Genomic DNA, 20,582 nt, shown 5'->3' with positions numbered 1-20,582 from the left:
GAGTCAAGACGTAGACATATTGGATGTAGGAAGGCACATAGTACCATTGTTCTCCAGAGCCTAGGGCTGCTAAGAGCATCTTAAACTATATCCAGCTTTCCCTCCTTTCTCTCTAAGGGCACAGGCAGCAGTATTCAACTCTTTGGAGGGAATAAGCAGGTAATGCCTTAGCCTGTCCCAAGGAAGTTGTTCGTCAGTCCCCGGCTGGGTTTCCTTTCCTGTCACTGTAATAGAATACCCTGACAGTCAGACACGGTGGTGCACGTCTTTAATATCAGCATTTGAGAGGCAGAGGCAGGTAGATCTTTGTGAGTTCGAGGCCAGTCTGGTCTACAAAGTCAATTCCAGGGTAGCCAGGGCTATACAGAGAAACCCTGTCTCGAAAAAAAAAAAAAAAAAAAAGCCAAACCAAACCAAACCAAACAACAACAAACAGAAGCAGCTGAGGCAGAAAGGGTTTATTCTGACTCAAAGTGCAAGGCTACAGCCCATCACGGAAGCGCTGGGGACAGAAATCTGAGGCACGGTCAAGTTGTATCCACACTTGGGAAGCAGAGGGTGACGGATGCTTAATGGATGCCCAGGTTCAGTCAGCGTTCCCCTTTTGATGAAGTCCAAGAGCCAAGCTAGAAAGTGGTAGTTTCTTCAAGACTAATTTAACTGACATAACCACGCAGGTGTGTCTGGAGGCTGGCTTCTGGGTGATTCCAGGCCCTGTCAGACTGACAGCCAGCACCAACCATCATCCACTGTCCGGATGCTATCAGTAACTGATGGGAGAGCCTAATCAGCTGCCCACAACCCCATGTGCCCTTCCTTAGCCCTCAAAGAAAAGGAAAAACACCCTGGCCATGCATGCTGCCCTTGGGTCTTTTGCCCTGCTTGCCATCTGACAGATGGAACTATGGGGGAAAGCAGGCCGTATTGTAGTGAGGTCAGGATGGAATGGGAGGTTTTTTTTTTTTTAAAGATTTATTTATTATATACATAAGTGCACTGTAGCTGTATTCAGATGTGCCAGAAGAGGGCATCAGATCTTATTAAGGGTGGTTGTGAGCCACCATGTGGTTGCTGGGATTTGAACTCAGGACCTTTATGGAAGAGCAGTCAGTGTTCTTAATCACTGAGCCATTTCTCCAGCCCTTCCTTCTTTCCTTCCTTCCTTCCTTCCTTCCTTCCTTCCTTTTTCTTTTTTCTTTTTTTCTTTTTTTTTTTTTTGAGACAGGGTTTCTCTGTGTAGCCCTGGCTGTCCTGGAACTTACTTTATAGACCAGGCTGGCCTCGAACTCAGAAATCTGCCTGTCTCTGCCTCCCAAGTGCTGGGATTAAAGGTATGCACCACCACTGCCCGGCTTCTTTCCTTTTTAAGATAGGGTCACACTATGTAGATCTGGCTATCCTGGAACTCACTATGTAACCCAGGCTGGTCTCAAATTCAAGATTTTTCTTGCCTCAGCCTCCAAAGTGCTGGGATCACTGGATCACAGGTGTGTACTATCATATCTGGCATGCACTTATTCTTTCAACAAATATTTATTGCGTATCTTCTATCTGTGACATAAATTTTTTTTTGTTGTTGTTGTTTTGTTTTTTCGAGGCAGGGTTTCTCTGTATAGCTCTGGCTGTCCTGGAACTCACTTTGTAGACCAGGCTGGCCTCGAACTCAGAAATCTGCCTGCCTCTGTCTCCCAAGTGCTGGGATTAAAGGTGTGTGCCACCACGTCCGGCTCTACATAATATTTTTTAATTTAAAGGTCCTATCTCTCTCTCTCTCTCTCTCTCTCTCTCTCTCTCTCTCTCTCTCTCTCTCTCTCTCTCTCTCTATCATCTAGTTTAAGACAAGGCTTCTCTGTGTAGCCCTAGCTGCCCTGGGTCATACTGTGCAGACCAGGCTGGCTTCAAACTCAAGGTATGTTCCTGCCTCTACCTCCCATGTGCTGGGATTAAAGGCGTGTGGCACCACAACAGCCTGGCAGGGCCTTATTTATTTTTATTTTATGTGTATGTGCACCACGTGCATGCAGTGTCTGTGGAGGCCAGAAGAGGGCATCAGCTACTCTGGGACAGGAGTTAGATAGTTGTAAACTGCCATGTGAGTGCTGGAAATTGAACCCAGGTCCTCTGGAAGAGCAGCCAGTTCTAACCGCTGAGCCATCTTGCCTCCCCAAGATACTATTTTGTTGGCAAGAAAACTGTGGCATAGCCAGGTTTAATGTCTGTAATTCCAGAATTCACGAAGTTGAGGTAAGAGTAACGTTAGCCAAGGATAGCCTAGTCAAGACAGTGGGGTCTGTACCAGCCTAGGTTACGTGGCAAGACCCTGTCTCATGAAAAGACAGTAATATACTATGAAGGAAAGCAAACCATGTCTTGTTGATTCGTTTTCCATTACTGTAACAAAATTCTTGAGGCTGGGCATGGTGGCACATATACCTTTAATTCTAGCACTCGGGAAGTGGAGGAAGGAAGATCTCTGTGAGTTCGAGGCCAGCCTTGTCTACACAGTAAGTTCCAGGACAGCCAGAGATACATAGATAGAGCCTGTTTAAACAAACAAACAAATAAACAAACAAACAAACAAACGAAACAAAGAAAGAAACCCAAGAGAATAAACTCAGAAAAGGAAAAGGCTCGGGTTTTAGAGGCTTCACTGGTTGGCCTATTGATTTTGGAATTAGGATGAGGCACACACCATGAGGGGATACATAATAAAGAAGTTTGTTTATTTCCCAAGGGTCAGGGAAGAGGAAGGTGGGGGGGGGGGTCATGCTTCACAGCTTTCTTTGAGGGCAGGTCTCTCGTTGTTTCTGAGGGCAATGCGTTCATGACCTGATCACCATCTGTGACTGATGCCATCTCTGAAAAGTCCCAGTACATCTTAAAGATGCAACACTAGGGACCAGGCTTGCCACCCAAACATGAACGCTATCCAGATCCTAGTGCAAGTGTGCAGGCTTTGGGGAGAGGCTGTGTAGGGTTGTTTTTTTGTTTGGTGTGTTTGGGGCGGGGGGTTCAGAGGGAAGAGCTAGCCTTTGAAAGGAGCACTGTAGTGCTATTGGCATGAAGGCTCTAACAAGAGACACGGTTAGTCTAAGGACAAGGGCTCTCCTGTAGGCACGCACCATCACGCCAGGCTCAATGGGAATGACTAAACCTTCATTACAGGGTTATTGTTCATACTGCATGGAACACTGTTGTAAAGTCCTATGATGGATTTTATTATTGTAGGGGCAGTGGCCTGGACCCCACCAACCTTGAGCTCTTGGGGGGTGTTGTTGATGTTGTGTTGTTTGCCCATGTGGGCAGGTGTCTTGATACCCAGCACCTTCTATCCATCTGTGGTACTCATGAGATCTACTGACGTATCTCTGATCTTGACTTTCTTGTGGTGTCCTTACAGGTGGGTAGTCATGTAACTCTTCGGTGCCTCAGTTCCCTCATCTGTAAAATGGGGACACTGATGCTGGCCTCAGTTTCTTTATCTGTAAAATGGGGACATTGATGCCTACCCTGGCTTTCTTATAGGGCTCTGGGAAACAAACACTCAAGAAAGAGCCCAGAAGATGGGAAAGGATCATTTAGAAACTCCTTCATTTGCTTCTTGATTACAAGCGATGGCCCAGTGGTGTGAGCCCCCTACCTGTGCCTGGCAATTACTTGTCCACAGTTGCAGCTCCTCTGCCTGCCTTTCTCAGCTCCAGTTTTGTGAATATCTGCCTGGGATTTATTCCTGTTGACTTGGTATTTTGCTGTGTAGCATTTACATAGACTTTACCTGTTGAGATTTGTAGTCGCTCCTCGATCCAGGCTAATATTTACTGAGAGCTTACTAGGTACCAACCATCTCACGCAGCGTTACCACATGGGTTACCTTACTCAATACTCACAGAGAAACTTAAGAGATGGAGTCTTCTGCTTCTTATTTTCCCAGATGAGGAAGCTGAGCCACAGTGGAGCCACAGCTGGGTAGCTAAGTAGCCGTGTCATGGTATTTGAACATGATGAGTTGGGTTGTATGGCAAGCAGACTGTATCCTTACAGCAACCCCACAAACTCCTTCATGTAATATACTACATAGCAAATGACTTTATACACCTTAGGGCCTTCTCTCTCCCTCAGGGTCCCTGGGTTGGTTCAAGGCTAACTTCACATAGCTCATTCCGGAATTGATGACTTCCAAGGCCCTTCTCCTGGGAGAAGTAAGGATGACGGGAGGCTGACGCAAACCATAACAATCCTCTTAGGTTCTTAGGTTGAGTTAGGTTCTCCAGCATTCTCTATCAGCTGGCTTCTGTCACCTGTAGCTAAAGGAGATCTTTGCTAAGACACTGAGTGTTGTATGTCCTATCTCCCATTGGAGAGAGGGTCTAGCAGACGCTTGTCTAAGGACACAGGAAAGTGAGTGGCAGAGATTGGTTTGGAATTGAGGCACAGGGGACTCTGAAAGTCATGGTGTTTGTGGCCTTCTTTGTTGGAGCACAGCTTCTTCAGTCAACCTGGTCACCCCGACAGCCCCATCCTGTTCCCAGGCTGTCGCAAAGACACTGAAGAATGAGACAGGGGAATCCCTTGAGCACATGCATGCTCTAGGAGAATGAGAACAATATTTAACATATGTACATATTGGAAAAAAACAACTCAGAATAGCAGTAAGAAGAACCGGTGGCTGGTGGGCTGTGTGCAATACTCTCCTCCTCCCTCTGCTGTTGGTGCTGGAGATGCAGCCCAGGGACTCTGGCATGCCAGGCAAGTTCTCTGGCACTAAGCCCCACCCCAGTCCCGTGAGTCTTCTCTCATCAAGCCCACATAGCCTCTATCATGAGTCACCTCAGTAGCCCCCAAGTGCCCCTAACAAGAGCCCATTTGTTATCTGCTCTGAGCCCCGGGCTTCTGGCACTTCAGAGTCACTCTGGTCTTCACCAATGTTTCAAGCCAGTTTGTAACAGCCTCATGGCTACCCGCCTCTGTGCTCAGTCCTGCCTTCTCTCAGAGGGCACCTGTGATAGCCACTCTGGGTTGTCAACTTGACTACAACTGGAATGAACTAAAAACCCCAAAACAACTGGGTACATCCATCCATGTGGGGATTTCTTTTTTTTGTTTCTTAATTAAATCATTTGAAGTGGGAAGAGCCAGCCACTTTTAGTGCTTGAGGTTCGAAGATAAACCTGCAATTCAGATCTTTGAGGTGGGAAGATTCACCTTTAATCTAGGCCACACTTTCTGTTGGTAGCCCGTATAGAGGACACAGGAGAAGAAAGCTCTCTCTCTGCCTGCTTGCTCTCACCCTCGATACCAAGTCCAGTTCTTCACTGGCATCAGAGCCTTCTTCTCTGGAGTTCCCGTGTATACTGAAGACCAGCCAAGACATTCCGTCTCATGGACTGGACAACTACTGGAGGTTTTTTTTTTTTTTTTTTTTTTTTTGGTTTTTCAAGACAGGGTTTCTCTGTGTAACCCTGGCTGTCCTGGAACTCACTTTGTAGACCAGGCTGTCCTCGAACTCAGAAATCTGCCTGCCTCTGCTTCCTGAGTGCTGGAATTAAAGGCGTGCGCCACCACGCCCGGCTTCAACTACTAGATTCTTGTTCCTTCCATTCATATACCACCACATTGGATTAGCTGGACCATAGCCTATAAGTCATATATATATATATATATATATATATATGTGTGTGTGTGTGTGTGTATGTTTTGTTCGAATTTACTTATTAATTTATTATGAATATATTTTTTCTATAAATCCTGTTCCTCTAGAGAACCCTGAACAATAGAGCACCTACATGCATGGTGCTATATATATATATATATATATATATATATATATATATATATATGTATGTATATATATATATGAATTATTAGAGACTACTGTTCAGAAGTTTAATAATGTCTGTCTACCAACAAAAAGTTCAAGAATCCAGTAGGTGTTTACAAGGCTCAATGATGCATCTTGTCTTCAGATCCTTAAGAAGTAGGCTCTAATGCCAGTAAAGGAGTGGAGGAGAGAGAGAGAGAGAGAGAGAGAGAGAGAGAGAGAGAGAGGTCAAGAAAAATCACTCACAGGTACACCCCTGCCTTGGACTTTAGTAAATGGTTAATTCCACACCCCGTCTTAGCACGCGGTCCAGAGCCTCGGAGGCCCAAACACTGAGCATGGCGGTCACAGTTTCCTTCTTTCTCCACTCCAACCTGCGGAGGATCATGGGATTCCAACCCTGACGACAGTCAGATGTTGCTGGTATACTAGGTTCCCTGCCTGTGACTTACATGAGAGTTTTAAAGGTTCATTGCCAGGAAATTGCACGGGGAGCACAGCCTTATTTTCATTACCGTTCATGTTTACGGTGAAAAATAAGTAATTGCCAGGGTGTGGTGACACGTATCTTCAATCCCAGCACTGGGGAGATAGAGGCAGGTGGATCTCTGATTTCCAGACCAGCCTGGTCTGAGAGCTCGTTCTAGGATAACCAGGGCTACAGGGGGAAACCCTGTTTCAAACAAACAAACAAACAAACAAACAAACAAACTTAAAGAAAAGTAAGAATTTACTGATACAAAGAAAACTGTTGCCAGGCCTGTAGTAGCTACCTGAAGGACTGAGGGAGAAGGGGCGTGTCTTCTCCTGCTCACTGAGGGAGGAGGGGCGTGTCTTCTCATGCTCTATAAGGGGAGGTTGAGCTGTTGAAGGATATCAGTTGAAGCCTACAAAGTAACAAGCTGGAAAAAGGCGTTCCAAAAAGGACCTCTACAAGTTTTCGTTTTGTTTTTAAAAAGTAGATCAGAATTGGTGGTGGTGGCAGTGCTACCGTTTAATCCCAGCACTCGGGAGGCATTGACAGGCAGAGCTCTGTGAGTTTGAGCCTTGTCTGCGTACAGTTCCAGAACATCCAGGGGGGACACGGAGAAACCCTGTCTCAAAAAAACCCCCAAACCATACTGAAAGGAAACAAATGTACAACAGAGACGTGGTTGGAGAACTTTGTTAAACTGCCCCGACACCTACCCTGAAGCAGGATTGAGAGGGTTCAAATGGTTCAAGGGCGCCGCGCAGCTGAGGTTCTCGTGAAGGCCCTAGCACGTCTAGATGTAGTCTCTTGCTTTCATCTCTCCATGCTGAAGTCATCAGTGAAGCAGGGCTGAGGGCACTGGCTCTAAATCAGCCACTGGGCATTGAATACAGAGCTTTGAACATCCTAAGGAAAGTCCTACCTCTGGGTTACCCAGCTCCCATCTGCCACTAGGAGCTGGGTGACCTAGCAACTTAGCCCTTCTGTGTCCCAGTCTCCTCCCCTCTTTCTTTTCTAATTTTTACATGTATTTACTTATTTAATTTTTCTTTCTTTCTTTCTTTCTTTCTTTCTTTCTTTCTTTCTTTCTTTCTTTCTTCCTTTCTTCCTCTCTTTCTCTCTCTCTCTTTCTTTCCTTTCTTTCTTTCTTTCTATCTTTTTGTTTGTTTGTTTTGTTTGAGACAGGGTTTCCCTCTGTAGCCCTGGCTGTCCTGGAACTCACTCTGTAGACCAGGCTGGCCTCTGCCTCCCAAGTGCTAGGATTAAAGGCATTCACCACCACTGCCTGGCTATTTACTTATTTTCAAGGTCTCCTTCCAGGGCTTATATGTGGAGGTCAGAGGAGAGCTTGGTTCTCTCCCTCCACTTTTATGCGGGTCCTGGGGATTGAACTCATGCTGTCAGACTTGGCAGCAAGTATCTTCTTCTTCTTCTTCTTCTTCTTCTTCTTCTTCTTCTTCTTCTTCTTCTTCTTCTTCTTCTTCTTCTTTTCTTCTTCTTCTTCTTCTTCTTCTTTTCTTCTTCTTCTTCTTCTTCTTCTTCTTCTTCTTCTTCTTCTTCTTCTTCTTCTTCTTCTTCTTCTTCTTCTTCTTCTTCTTCTTCTTCTTCTTCTTCTTCTTCCTTTAAGAGTTATTTATTATACATAAGTGTTTTACCTGCATGTATGCCTGCAGGCCAGAAAAGGGCACCATATCTCATTATAGAGGGTTGTGAGCCACCATGTGGTTGCTGGGAATTGAACTCAGGACCTCTGGAAAAGCAAGTACTCCTCTTAACCCCTGAGCCATCTCTCCAGCCCAAGCAGCGAGTGTCTTTACCTACTGAGTGTCCCTCCCCCCTCCAGCATTCCCACCCTGTCCCTGTTTTTCCCTTGAGACAAGGTCTTAACAAGTTGTCCCATCTGGCTTCAAATTTTCAAATTTCCTGCCTCATCTTTCAGAGTAGCTGGGATTACAGACATACGGGGAAGCCTTTCTGACTGGGGTAGTAACAGGACTGGACTCTGAAGGACTGGCTTACAGGGACTTCCTCCTATTTGACCTGAAGCAATGACACCTTCAACCGCTTTAACCTGTAACCACCTCTTTTCAGTGCTTTTCCCCTGAACAAAAGGAAAAACGTCTTCTACTCAGCAGACCTCCTCATGGTTCCCCTCAGCCATCCTGAAGTGGCTGCTAGGCCCTCAAGAGCCGGGTATCTCCACCCCATCTCAAAATTTTCTCTTGGCCTGAAATCAAGGGCCAGAGTAATTTTCCTGCAATGCTGAAGATGTTGGGCAGAGAGAAAATTATGTCCAAGTCCGCGGGGCCCCACCCCCGCAGTGCCCCCCCACAGTGCCCCCTGCAGTGAGGAACAACCATGAGGGCTGCTCAAGGGGGAGGTGAAAGAAGAAACACAGCTAGGGGAGGGGTTGGTCTCACAATCCAGTTCCCCTTAATATCCCATAATAAGGTGCTGTCAACATGAGTTTCCCGTTCAAGTAGATTTGCTAAGAAGGCTGAGGGAGGTCAGAGGTGCTTTCTGGCCCTCCTGGTATGGGGCACAGGGCCCCTTCCTCACCTTCTCCCCCTCTGCAGTCCAAATAGACTCATTTGTCAGCCTGTGTGTACCCAGGTTCCATGAATCCGTGACGGGGTGTTAGAGGCCCTTGAGGCTTCTGTGTCTCTTCCGAGATACACAAAAACAGGATTTTGTTTTAAGGTGAGGGAGCTCAGAGCTTGACCAGGAAGGTAGTCACGGAGGTCCCAGGGAGACAGGGCTCCACATGTAGAGGGATCCAGAATGCATTGGCCGACCTGGTGTTTAGATTGGCTGCTGGCAACCCACTCTGCTTCCCCATAGAATCTCTGTTAAACACTCCCTCCCCTCCCCCCCCCCCGCCCCCGGGGTGGGGCAGAGACCTGGCTTCTCAGGTGTCTCTCTGTAGAATGGCGTGAGCTCTTGAAGAGAGCAGTAAAGGAGACATGGTCGCCATGTACCAGGCCGGCTCTAGAGCGTCCCATATGGAATTGCTTCCTGCAGTTCGGTGGAGCTGGGACAGGCAGAAACACCGAGGGGTCAAGGCTGGGGATGGAAGCTGTGTAAGAACAGGCTGTGATACCTATTTCCCCAAGCCAGCAGGGGCGGTTGGAACATGCCCATACATCCCTGCACTTGGGGGGCTGAGGCAGGAGGATCACCAGTTTAATGTCAGTGTGGCCTATACATATATATCAAACAAAACTAGACCAGTGTGTGGGACAGAGGAGGACAGGAATGGAGCCCCGGTGGGGACTGTGGGGAGAGGCAGGAGGAGCTGGCTGTCTGGAGGTCAAAGGATCTAGACATCTGGGCCTGGGCTCGGATGGGGCACCTTGTGCATCTCTGCCTGGAAGCATCTGGGGTGGCAGAGGTGAACAGGATGAAGTCATACTATGCCCTCCCCAGGGGACCAGTGGTGGGTGCCGATGAGCTAGGTAGTAAGACCATGGGGGCCATAGGACAGGAAGGCAGGCTGGGGGGCTGAGGAGGGCAGAGCTGGGTTTCTATCCCTTTTGTGAGCCGTTTTAATTCGTGTAAATGAGGGTTTTTAATTTGTCATTCTGGGTTTTAGTTCTATTACCGTCTCATTTGCCTCTAAACCCTATTTCGCCTCAGCCTGGACCGAATTCCATTTGATGCATTAGAACTAATTCTCCTCCCAAGGGGTTAGACGTTTTCTCCCCACACAAAAGTCGCTTATTTTGGATAAAGAGACGATTAGATTTATCTTTAATATTTTAATGGCAGCTGGGATTAGCGGGCAAGCAGCCCCAGCCAGTGCTCTTCTCCCCGGATTAGGTTCTGATAAACTCTCAGATGGGGAGCCCCCACCACCGGTACTCCACTTTCTGTTTTCTACAAAGTGCTTTTTTATTATTTTTCTGTGGGAAAAAAAATTCCCTTGTCTTTTGGAGCATCATAAATTCCATTTGCTGTTTTCTATTAAATCAAGTTGATTAAATTCGTTGTGACTCTTTGCACATAGATCTTTTTAATTTTAACGTCTCCAGCATAAAATCTTTAATGGTGCAATTTAAAATTGCTGCAATATACAGTGCAGGCCCTGATCAAGCAGATGGAGATGAGGTTCTGCGGGGTGGGGGAATGAGGGGAAGGCCCAGATTGACTCTTCCCTGAAGAACTGAGTGTGACCCGGAGTACCCACGCTCAGGCGCCTTTTCAGCCTTGCTGTCGAGCTTCAGGCTTTCCCTAGCACCCTGGCCAGAACTGACAGAGAACTTGACTGTGCTTCTTACTGTGTGTGTCCTGCTAATACTCCTTATAAGAAGGGTTGGTGGCTGAAGGTCACACAGCCATTGGGTCCAATTTGTGTGGTCTGCGGCCAGTCCCCTATCTCAACTCTCAGAGCCTCTATTTCCCTAACAGTGAAATGGGGTGATTGGTTCTGCACGGACTCCCATGGCTTCGATAAAGACTTGATACGGACTGCCTTGTGAACAGTGCAGGGCTGGACTTTCCTGGATATCTGGGGGATTCTTCCAGTCCTATTTGGGACCAGACACTCTGCCATCCATCCCAGGACCTGTAGAGCTGATTTTTGAGGTCTTGGGAATCTTCCCTAACTACCAGGTCTTGGCTGCCCCCTCCCCTTAATTCCCAGCCCCCCTTCTTTCTCTTGTCCCTCCTTCTGTAATCTGACCTCATCAAGCCCTGGGAAGGCTGATCCACCGGAGCAAATCCTTCATCCAGAGGGCCAAAATCAGCTTAATTTGTAGCAATTTGAAGCAGGTCTTTGCCAGGATTTGAATATCAAATTATCCCATAGCCTAGACAGGCCTGGGAGCTTCCCCTACCCCCATCCCTCCACTGCAATATGGATGGATGTGTTCTGAGATCCATGGGGGACACTGAAGAGACCGGACTGGGCCAGAGGATGCTGATGGTATCAGGTGTGCTTGGGGGAAAATGACGGGCACCAGTCAGCCCATCCCAAGCCTGAGAAGGAGGACAGGGAGGAGACAGGAACTTCCTGTTTGGGAGACTGATCTCCTTGTCAAACCTTCAGGGAACATGGACAGATTTTTCTTGTCATTTAATAATACAGTATAAAGTAATGATAATATAAGCATACAGTTTACACCATGCTCACATCGTTGTAGTTATCACTAGAGGAGCTGAAGTGGCCCGAGAGACATTCATGAATTACATGCAAATATTCTGCCATCTGTCTGTCTGTTTTTTTTTCCAAGACAGGGTTTCTCTGTGTAGCCCTGGCTATCCTGGACCTCACTCTGTAGACCAGGCTGACCTCAGAACTCACAGAGATCCTCCTGCCTCTGCCTCTGCCTCCTGAGTGCTCAGATTAAGTTCCTGTGCCACCACTGCTCAGCTCAAAAGACTATTTTGATGACTAGGAAAGACTGGAAAAATCTCAGCTGGCCAATCAACAAACACTGCGCACACCTCTCCCCAACCCCCGGTGTCTGGGGGAAGATCCGACCCTCAGGGCTACAAGCCATTTTCTTTACAGACTGATCCATGCTGGCCCTGCTTGCCCAGGCTAGCCGCTACACCTCTTTGACCCTTCTTGTTAGCCCTGTATCCTCTGGCAACCTCCCTCTTGATTCCCAGTGTGTCCTGGGGCCTGGAAGATGTCCACACCCACCCACCACAGGGGATGCACTGCCCAGACTCAAGAACCGGAGTTGTACCCGTCTCATGGGCCTGTCATGCCCCGTGGGATGTGAAAGAGTCCTTTGTAAGCCCGTCTGTCCACCCAATAGCAAGAGGAGAAACCATCCAGATGTGGGGGTACATCCATTTAATCCCGGCACCTGGGAGGCAGAGACGGGAGAGTTTCTGTGAGTTCAAGAAGGACAGCCTGGTCTACATATTAAGCTCTAGGATAGCCAGGGGTATACAATGAGACTTTGTCAAAAAAAAAAAAAAAAAAAAAAAAAAAAAAGCCGGGGCCTTCTGGAGAGATGGCTCAGCGGTTAAAAGCACTGAATGCTCTTCCGAAGGTCCTGAGTTCAAATCCCAGCAACCACATGGTGGCTCACAACCATCTGTAATGAGATCTGACTCCCTCTTCTGGAGTGTCTGAAGACAGCTACAGTGTACTTACATATAAGAAATAAATAAATCTTAAAAAATAGTACTAAATGCTTTTCCTCCATTCTTTCATCCTCATAGAACTCTTGGAGGTGGGGACTGCTATGACGAACGCCCACTTTACAGAAGAGCAAACTGAGGCACACAGAGATTTAGTAACATGCCCGGGTCATACAGGAAGCTGAGGCTTATCCCCTCTAGTCAGACTTCAACCTGTCCTCTTACCTTCTTTCCACCGCACCACGCACCCATCTTTATTCAAAACTGTTTAGTCAGACCGATGGATAGAGTGATGGGCAGGCGTCCTGAACAACTCTGACTTGTATTTAATAAATAAATAAATAAATAAATAAATAAATAAATAAATAAACTTAAAAAATCTTTTATTTATCATGTGTGAAGAACACCCAGTGGGGTCCTTGGGATGGAACTCAGGTGATCAGGATTGGTGGCAAATGAGTGCCTTTAGCTGAGCCACCTTGCCAGCCCAGTCGTCCATGTTTTTGAGGGTGTTGTTTTGGGAGAGCAGCAGGAGGATTTATAACCTGCAGAAGGTGGTCACAGGAGGGGGTTGATATCTTTATTTATTGAGATGCTGATTCTCAGGGGGGGAAAAGCCGGGGCCCCTCCCCTCAAGCAGCTCTCACAGTAGGGGGCTGAGAGCCTCCCACACAGATGGGGGGGGGCACAGTTCTTGATGGAGGAAGTCATAGCATGGGAGATTGGGGGCGTCAGCCCAGGCTTCCTGGAGAAGGTTCACTTAAGCTGAGGGTGCAATGCTAAAAGGAAACCCCAGATTCCCTTCCCTGGGCCAGGTCCCCTGTCTGGGCCAGTCCCTCCCAGGCTAGTCCAGGCAATTCTTTCCCTCACTACCTACTCCAGAGAAGCAGATGCCTTGGTAGGGAGATCTGTGTACCCACACTGCCCTGTGCTCTGGGAGTCCTGTATCCTAGACTGAGCAGAAATTGCTTAGGGGCCCTTATGAGCACTGTGGTTGCCTTGGGAGAACCTGGTAGTTTTCTTCCTGCTGCCTAGAATTGAGGGCATGAATAGACCTCAAACCGCTTAGAAGGGAGTCATAGCAGCCACCCGGTCTGTGTGCTGTCGTGGGAATCAACCTTAGGCTCTTGTCTCTGGGGTGGTCTGCCACCCACCCCTGAGCTCTTCTTACCCTGGCCCCCATGTCTGCCTTGCCCGGCGGTGGCCGGGGCAGCTTTCCTGAATAACGATGGTATTGGCTCAGATTAAGGGCAACTAACTGGCTCTTGGCTTTTCCTTTTTATATAACAACTAAGCTTCTTCTAATCAGCCATTATTAAATTATATTCCGTTTTTAATTCATTCACAGATCACCGTTGGGACAGCTGGATGGATAATTGGGGAAGAGATAATTTATGTAAATGAGGAACAGCAGCAGAAGGTGGAAGAGAGGGAGACCCAGAGCCAAAAGGATCCCTTGGATGCTCGGGGTAAGGAGGGACAGCGCTGGACCCTGGCTGGCTGTGATGGGGTTTGGGGTCACTCCTTGGGGGGGGGGCATTACACTGAATCCTTCTAGAGAACAGGGAGCATATTACTACGGGGGGGGGTGTTTTGGGCATCCGTCCTGTTTTTTAGTGTGTCCTGGGAGGCAATAGATTGCTTTGGAGAATTCTGTTGCAGCTGCTTCTTCCCACAAGCTGTCCGTTAACCTCAGTCCTCACATCTGCAAAATGGGAGCAATACAGGACCTGTCCTGTAAGAGAGCTGGTAGTAAGGAACTCAGTTCAAAGCCAGGAGCACCCAGCACTCTTAGGAGGACTATAAACACTGAATCCCAACCTTCCTCCCACACTTGATCTCAGCTCAGGAGACATCTTTGGCACGTGTGATGTTGACAACCTGTATCCCTGATAAAAGCCACATTGAGGATCCCTCTGCCAGGGGCTGGCTGAGCACCTGATATGCAGTGTCTTCTGGCTTCAGAACAGCTGTTTGAAGGGGGAGCTGCTGTCTCAGTTTTACTGTGGACATGGGGTTTCTTTCCATCAGTCAGTCCTGAAATGGGAACCCAAACAAAAGCCCTGGGAGCTGCTTAGAAAGGAGAGGGAGGTAGAACACTTGTCTAGCACAGGGTAGCTCTGGGTATTTCCAGCCAGGGGTGCAGGGTAGGGTGGAGGACAAGAGAAACTGGGAGTCCAGAAGAAGGACATTTCAGGAAGGCATGTCAGACTGCTACAGGCAGGTGAGAGAAACTGGACTTTCAGCCTTCCTGGCCCCCCTTTTTCTTCTTCTTCAATTTATTTATTGTTATATGTAAGCTCACTGTAGCTGTCTTCAGACACACCAGAAGAGGGTGTCAGATATCATTATGGGTGGTTGTGAGCCGCCATGTGGTTGCTGGGATTTGAACTCAGGACCTTGGGAAGAGCAGTCAGTGCTTTTAACTGCTGAGCCATCTCTCCAGCCCTTCCTGGCCCTACTTTGAGGACTGTAGAAGTGGGGCACAGGTAGCCTGCCAAAACTGAAGGGTGGGGCCTGCATGTGCCTGTGCTGGCCTGACCTGGCAAGGGGCAGACCTTGGAGTATTCCCAGAGGGAGGGAGGGGATTAAAAAGGACTAGAGAGGGTGGTCCCAGAGGGTCCATGCAGAGTAATGAGATTAGGCCCCAGGCAGAGTGAGTGAAAGTTCCTCCCATGTGGGGCCTCTGTCCTGCCCTACACTGCAGCTGTCACCATGCCTGGGAGAGAGTTACCAGCAGTCCCCCTCTCCATGGGGGCAGCCTGACACCCTCTGCCTCCCTAGAGCCCTTGGCATTCCTGCTATGGTCATCTGCCAAGGGTCTGGCCTCCAAAGCTTAGCCCTCTGCCCACCCCTGACAGATGGGGCCACCCACACACTATGCTTTGTCATTGCCCTCTGCCTTGGATTCCCAGGATAGGCAGCTACGGAGATGATACTACAGACCCTCTGAGGGAGAATTTTGGAGGCAGGGAGGTCTGGAGCCAGGTCCCTGGGTTTGACAGCTGTGTGACCCTAGATAGGTTTGTTAGCCCCTTGGTTCCAACTGACAAAATGATTTTCACAAGGGAGGGCAGTGTGGGGTCTTTAGTGCCAGGCCCCACACTGCCCTCCAAAGTTGAGGTCACAGACCTGGGCCTCACATTCTTTATTTTTAAAATGTTCTTTATTAGTATATATTAATTATACAAAATAATGACTTTTATTATAAGATTCATATATCATATCATATCATATCATATCATATCATATCATATCATATCATATCCACCCTCCCATTACCTCACTTGTTCCCTACCCACCGCACCATTGATCATCTTCCCAGTTAGACCTCCTCCCACTTTGACTCGTAGGAATCTTTCTTTCCTAGGCAAGGCTATGGAGGACAGAGCACAGGGAAGAGCCCGCTCTTCACTCCCTCTAGTGGTGATGGAGAGCATAGCGGGGCGCAGGTACCTCGGCTTGGGTTAGACTTGAGCCAGGCTGGGACAGTGGCTGGGGATGCCCCGAGCCCTTCAGGGCATCCGAGGGAAGGGGTACTAGCAGCATTCCCTCTTAACCATTGCAGACATCCATCAGGAGACCATCTTTCCTTCAACTGTATGTCGGTTAAATGTTAAAGCACCTCCAACAGGGGCCACACATCAGGTGCATCTTTCTTTTGGTGCGCAGCTCAAAGTCCAGCAGAGAGAGGTGCGAACCAGCCGGGTGTGGACTGCTGATGGCAATCTGCTGAGGGCTGGAAGCATCTGGAAGAACCTGGTGTGGGAGTCAAGAACCACAGGTAAGTTAGTCCCTCTGAAACCAACGCGTTTTCCTCGTGGTCCGATGACAGGCAGGGCCGGGGCTGCAGTTAACTTTTCAGTCCATTTTCAATAAACAGACAGACAGACACACACACACACACACACACACACACACACAATTAAAAATACATTAGTCCTGAATAAAGTCCATGCTTTACTTAAGTTTCTGTAGTTTTATTTAATGCTCATTTTGTTTGTTTCTTCTAGAATGTGGCTTTACATTTAGTCAGCATTATCACCTGGGCTGTGATTTGATTTCCTTTCATCAAGAATTATTTTTTGAAGCCAAGTGTGGCGGCCCAAACTTTTAATTCCAGCTCTCAGGAGGCCAAAGCAGAGAGAGCTTTGTGAGTTTGAGACCAGCCTGGTCTAATATTGAGTTCCAGGCAGCCAGGGCTCCACTAGAGACCCTGTCTCAAAACAAAACAAACAGAACAAAACACATTTTTAAAAACCCCAAACAACAACAAAAATATTTTTTGAGGCGGGATCTTAAGTAGCTCGGACTGGCCTCAAATTCCTCTTATAACTGAAGATGACCTTGACCTTTGACCCCTCTGCTTCTCTAGGGACATGTTGTAGACCTTCACTATCACATCTGGGTTTCTGTGGCCCTTGGGATGGAACCTGCTTTGTGTAGGCTCTGCCAAACAACCACATTTTCAGCTTAATCTTGTAGACGGGGGTTGGGGGTGGGGGGCACAAGTATACATTAAAGAATGGGATTCTGGCCGGGCGTGGTGGCGCACGCCTTTAATCCCAGCACTCGGGAGGCAGAGGCAGGCGGATTTCTGAGTTCGAGGCCAGCCTGGTCTACAAAGTGAGTGCCAGGACAGCCAGGGCTACACAGAGAAACCCTGTCTCGAAAAACCAAAAAAAAAAAAAAAAGAATGGGATTCTGCGCTGCTATGACTTCACACTCGGGTCTGGAACAGTCTCAAGGGAGCATTAGTTTTAAAAAGGAAGATGGAAACACTAGATTTTGTTTCCTTTACTCATGAAAAATAAAAGATGTATGTGTGTGTGTATAATTTAAATTTTTATTATTGTTTTAAGTTACATGTGTGTGGTATGTAGAAAGATGTAAGTGCACACATGCATACAGGTGTCCGCAAAGGCCAGAGGAGGCTGTTAAATTCCCTCGAACTGAAGTTACATGTGGGTGTGTGCTGCTTAATGTAGGAACTGGCGATAGAATTGTGTGAGGTCCTCTGCAAAAGCTCTTCACCACTAATCCATCTTTCCAACTTCTCTTTTTTTATTTCTTTTTTCTTTTTCAGGGTCTCGTTGTGGAGCTCTGGCTGGCCTGGAACTCACTATATAGACTCAAAAAGATCTCCCTGCTTCAGCCTCTGAGCGCTAGGTCTGTGCCATCATGCCTGGCCAGTGTGCTTTCTAAATCTCTGACGGAGTGTGTGAAAACTGGTTACTGGCTGGTTGTGGGGAAAGGAAAAGTTGTCTAGGGAATGGAACGGGAGAAACACACAGGTTATTCTATATCTTTTTATTATGGAGTTTCAAAAAACTGTAGAACCAGGCATGATAGCACTTCTTTAATCCCAGCACTCAGAAGGCAGAGGCAGGCTGATCTCTGTGAGTTCTTGGCCAGCTTAACCCTACATGGCAAGTAATTGGCCAGCCACAGATACACAGCGAGGCTCTGTCTCAAACAAAGCAAAACAATCAAACACAAAAATGGATTGTAGGGCCTAGAGATGGCCAAGTAGCTAACAGCACTTGTTGCTCTTCCAAACCACCAGGGTTTGAATCCCAGTACCCAGGTGACGACCCAGCTCTCGAAGGTCCAACAGACACATAAGTGGGACACATACACCGTGCAGGCAAAGCACTCACATACAGAGAGTAAGATAAATACATCTAAAAGAAAACAACTTTACGGAGCGGGGCATGGTTTCTCCCACCTGAAATGCCGACATCCCAGAGGCTTAGGCAGGGGACTGTGGAGCCTTTGAAGCCAGTCTGAGCTATACAGTGAGTTCCAGATAACTCTGGGTTATAGAGCCCTAAAAAAAAGTCAAAGACACAGGCCCCAAAGGGACTCCACAGGAAGACCAACAGAGTCAACAAACCTGGGCCCTTGGGGCTCTCAGAGTCTGAACCACCAACCAAAGAACACACACAGGCTGGACCTAGGCCTCCCTGTTCATATGCAGCAGATGTACAACTTGACCTTCATAGGGGTCCTGAACAACTGGAACAGGGGTTATCCCAAAAGCTGTTGCCGGTAGGATATGGTCTACTAACTGGGCTGCCTTGTCTGGACTCAATGGGAGAGGAAGCACCTAGCCTACAGAGACTTCAAGTGCCAGGATGAGGGGATACGGGGTGGGGGGGCACTCATTCAGAGGAGAAGGGGAGGTGGGAGAGGAATTGTGGGAGGAGACCAGGAGGGCGGCAGTGATCCGGATGTAAAGCGAATAAGTAAAACGTTAATTAATTAATTAATTAAACCAACCAACCAACCAACCCAAAGACATGAAGGAAACCAAAACTGTATATATGTACTGGCATGAGTGTAAACCTTGCGCTTAGGAGGTGAATAGGAGGACTGTGAGTTCATGGACAGCCCAGACTATACACTGAGTCTCTGGCTAAACAAACATTGTAAACACAGCATCTATCTTGATAAACAATCCATTAAACATACCTATGGACACAAATAATATATTCACCAATTTTTTTTATATGCTATTCCTGCCAGCACACAGTAGGCACTTCATAAGGGCCTAATGTCCCTTTCATCTCCAGGGCACAACATTAACAATTCTATTTGCCCAGCCACCTCCCTTTCCACTGTGAGCCTTGATCAGCAAGCACAATAAATGTTTGCTAGGTGACTGATTTATACCAGGGGTGAGGGAACGTCTCCAAGCTTCCACAGAAGTGAAAGGCAAGTGGCCTCCATCGCCCCACAAGGGAAGATGATGTCCAGTGCCAGGGTGGAGATGGTGAACATACTCGGTGTGCTGGAGTCCCAGCTGCCAAGCTCACCCTGTCCCAGGGTCAAAAGTATTTAGCTGCCAGTACCATATCAGAAATGTGATCTCAGTACCCAAGGTCTGTCCTAAGGCCTGGCTCCTTAGGCCTTGCACCTCCAACACCTAAGTTGGACAGGGCCCTTATCTGCCCCTTTCTTCCACTTCTTTAGTTGGAGATGGGTGTTTAACTCATATGATGAGCCGTGCATTGTATCAGGGCTCTTTGTGAGTGGAGAGGGACACCTGAGCCCTGGGTACCCAAAGGTGTAGGGAGATGGAGACACAGATGTAGCCAGAATACCTCAGCCTCCAGCACCTGGCATGTTCTAGAGCACCAATTCATAGTCTTCAGGGGTGTGCTGAAAGCTGGGGACTGTCAGGAGCCTAGAGGTACCGACTCTATACCCTGAGCAATTCTTAGGCAAAGCCGCTGAGTTGTGTGTGGCTCGCCTCCTCCACTCCTGCCCAGGATCTCAGGTGTCAGGGGCTGCTCTTGAGGGTTCTTCATGCCTCTCCATTCCTACTGATCCACTTCCCTAAAGTCCCACCAGCCTCTGAGCTCTACATCTCCCTGTCCACTCACTCAGTTCCCCAGGAGGTCCTGGAGACCCCAGTGGTGGGGAGAGAGGTCCCTGGTGCCTCTTAGCTGTCCACTAGCTCAGAGCTGTAGGGAGGCTGTTGCGGTGCACAGCACTGATCCTAACCAAGTTTGCCAGCCCAGCTTTTCTCATGGCTCCCACACAATGGTCTGCTTTGTGCCCACCTGCCGATAATGCTTAATTAGGCGAGGAGTTGATTAATTTGAGGTAATTGACAGCTAATTAGAAGCCTACAGGCTCATTAACTTGACATCTTGTCTTTGTGAATTGGCTGGGTACGGTCAGGTGATGGTAACCGTTGCTCCCCTCCCCAGCTCTTCCAACCCCAAGAGTCTGAGGCATCACCTAGGGGAGGGCTGGGCAGATCCCAGGGTTCAGGTAGGGCAGTCTTAAGGTCAAGAGTAGAGGGAACTGTCCCAGAGTCCCAAATGGAAACGTCTGCTCTGGCTCTAGGAAGGAGAGAGAACAAGAATGAAGGGCAGGCAAATAGACCCTAGCAGGAGAATGGGAAAGCCTGAAGCTCACATAGTGAGAAGGGGCTGGGGAACAGGTGAGCCGACTTGTGGTTAAATCCCAGCTCTGCCTAGAGCTAGGAGACTCCAACTGATCTAAATGCTCTCTAAGCCTGGGGCTCGTTTGTAAAACAGGATAACAATGTCTACCTTACCTCATTTGGTTACTGTGAACAGTTCATGGGACACAGAGGCAAGGCGTAGGAAGCACTCAGTTAAATGTCACTGACTGGGCTGGCAGGATGGGTCAGTGGGTGTGAACCTGATGACCTGAGCCTGA

General features: G+C 48.0%; 1 protein-coding gene across 2 annotated transcripts in view; it reads right to left on the bottom strand.

Moving 5' to 3' along the window:
- Nucleotides 1-15,761: 15,761 nt before the first annotated feature.
- Lin52 (lin-52 DREAM MuvB core complex component) overlaps nt 15,762-20,582 on the bottom strand; it is a 97,534-nt gene continuing 92,713 nt past the window's right edge. For both annotated transcript variants that reach the window (XM_029484447.2, XM_085830549.1), the window contains one exon: nt 15,762-16,145. In XM_029484447.2, the coding sequence (XP_029340307.1) occupies nt 16,060-16,145 (86 nt within the window). In that variant the 3' untranslated portion in view covers nt 15,762-16,059. The remainder of the gene's footprint in view (nt 16,146-20,582) is intronic.

The sequence above is a fragment of the Mus caroli genome, unplaced genomic scaffold (assembly GCF_978045245.1).
Source record: "Mus caroli unplaced genomic scaffold, Mus_caroli_1 scaffold_14, whole genome shotgun sequence".
Classification (NCBI taxonomy): Eukaryota; Metazoa; Chordata; class Mammalia; order Rodentia; family Muridae; genus Mus; species Mus caroli.
The sequence above is the reverse complement of the archived record's forward strand: the minus strand, read 5'-3'. Positions and strand labels throughout refer to the sequence as shown.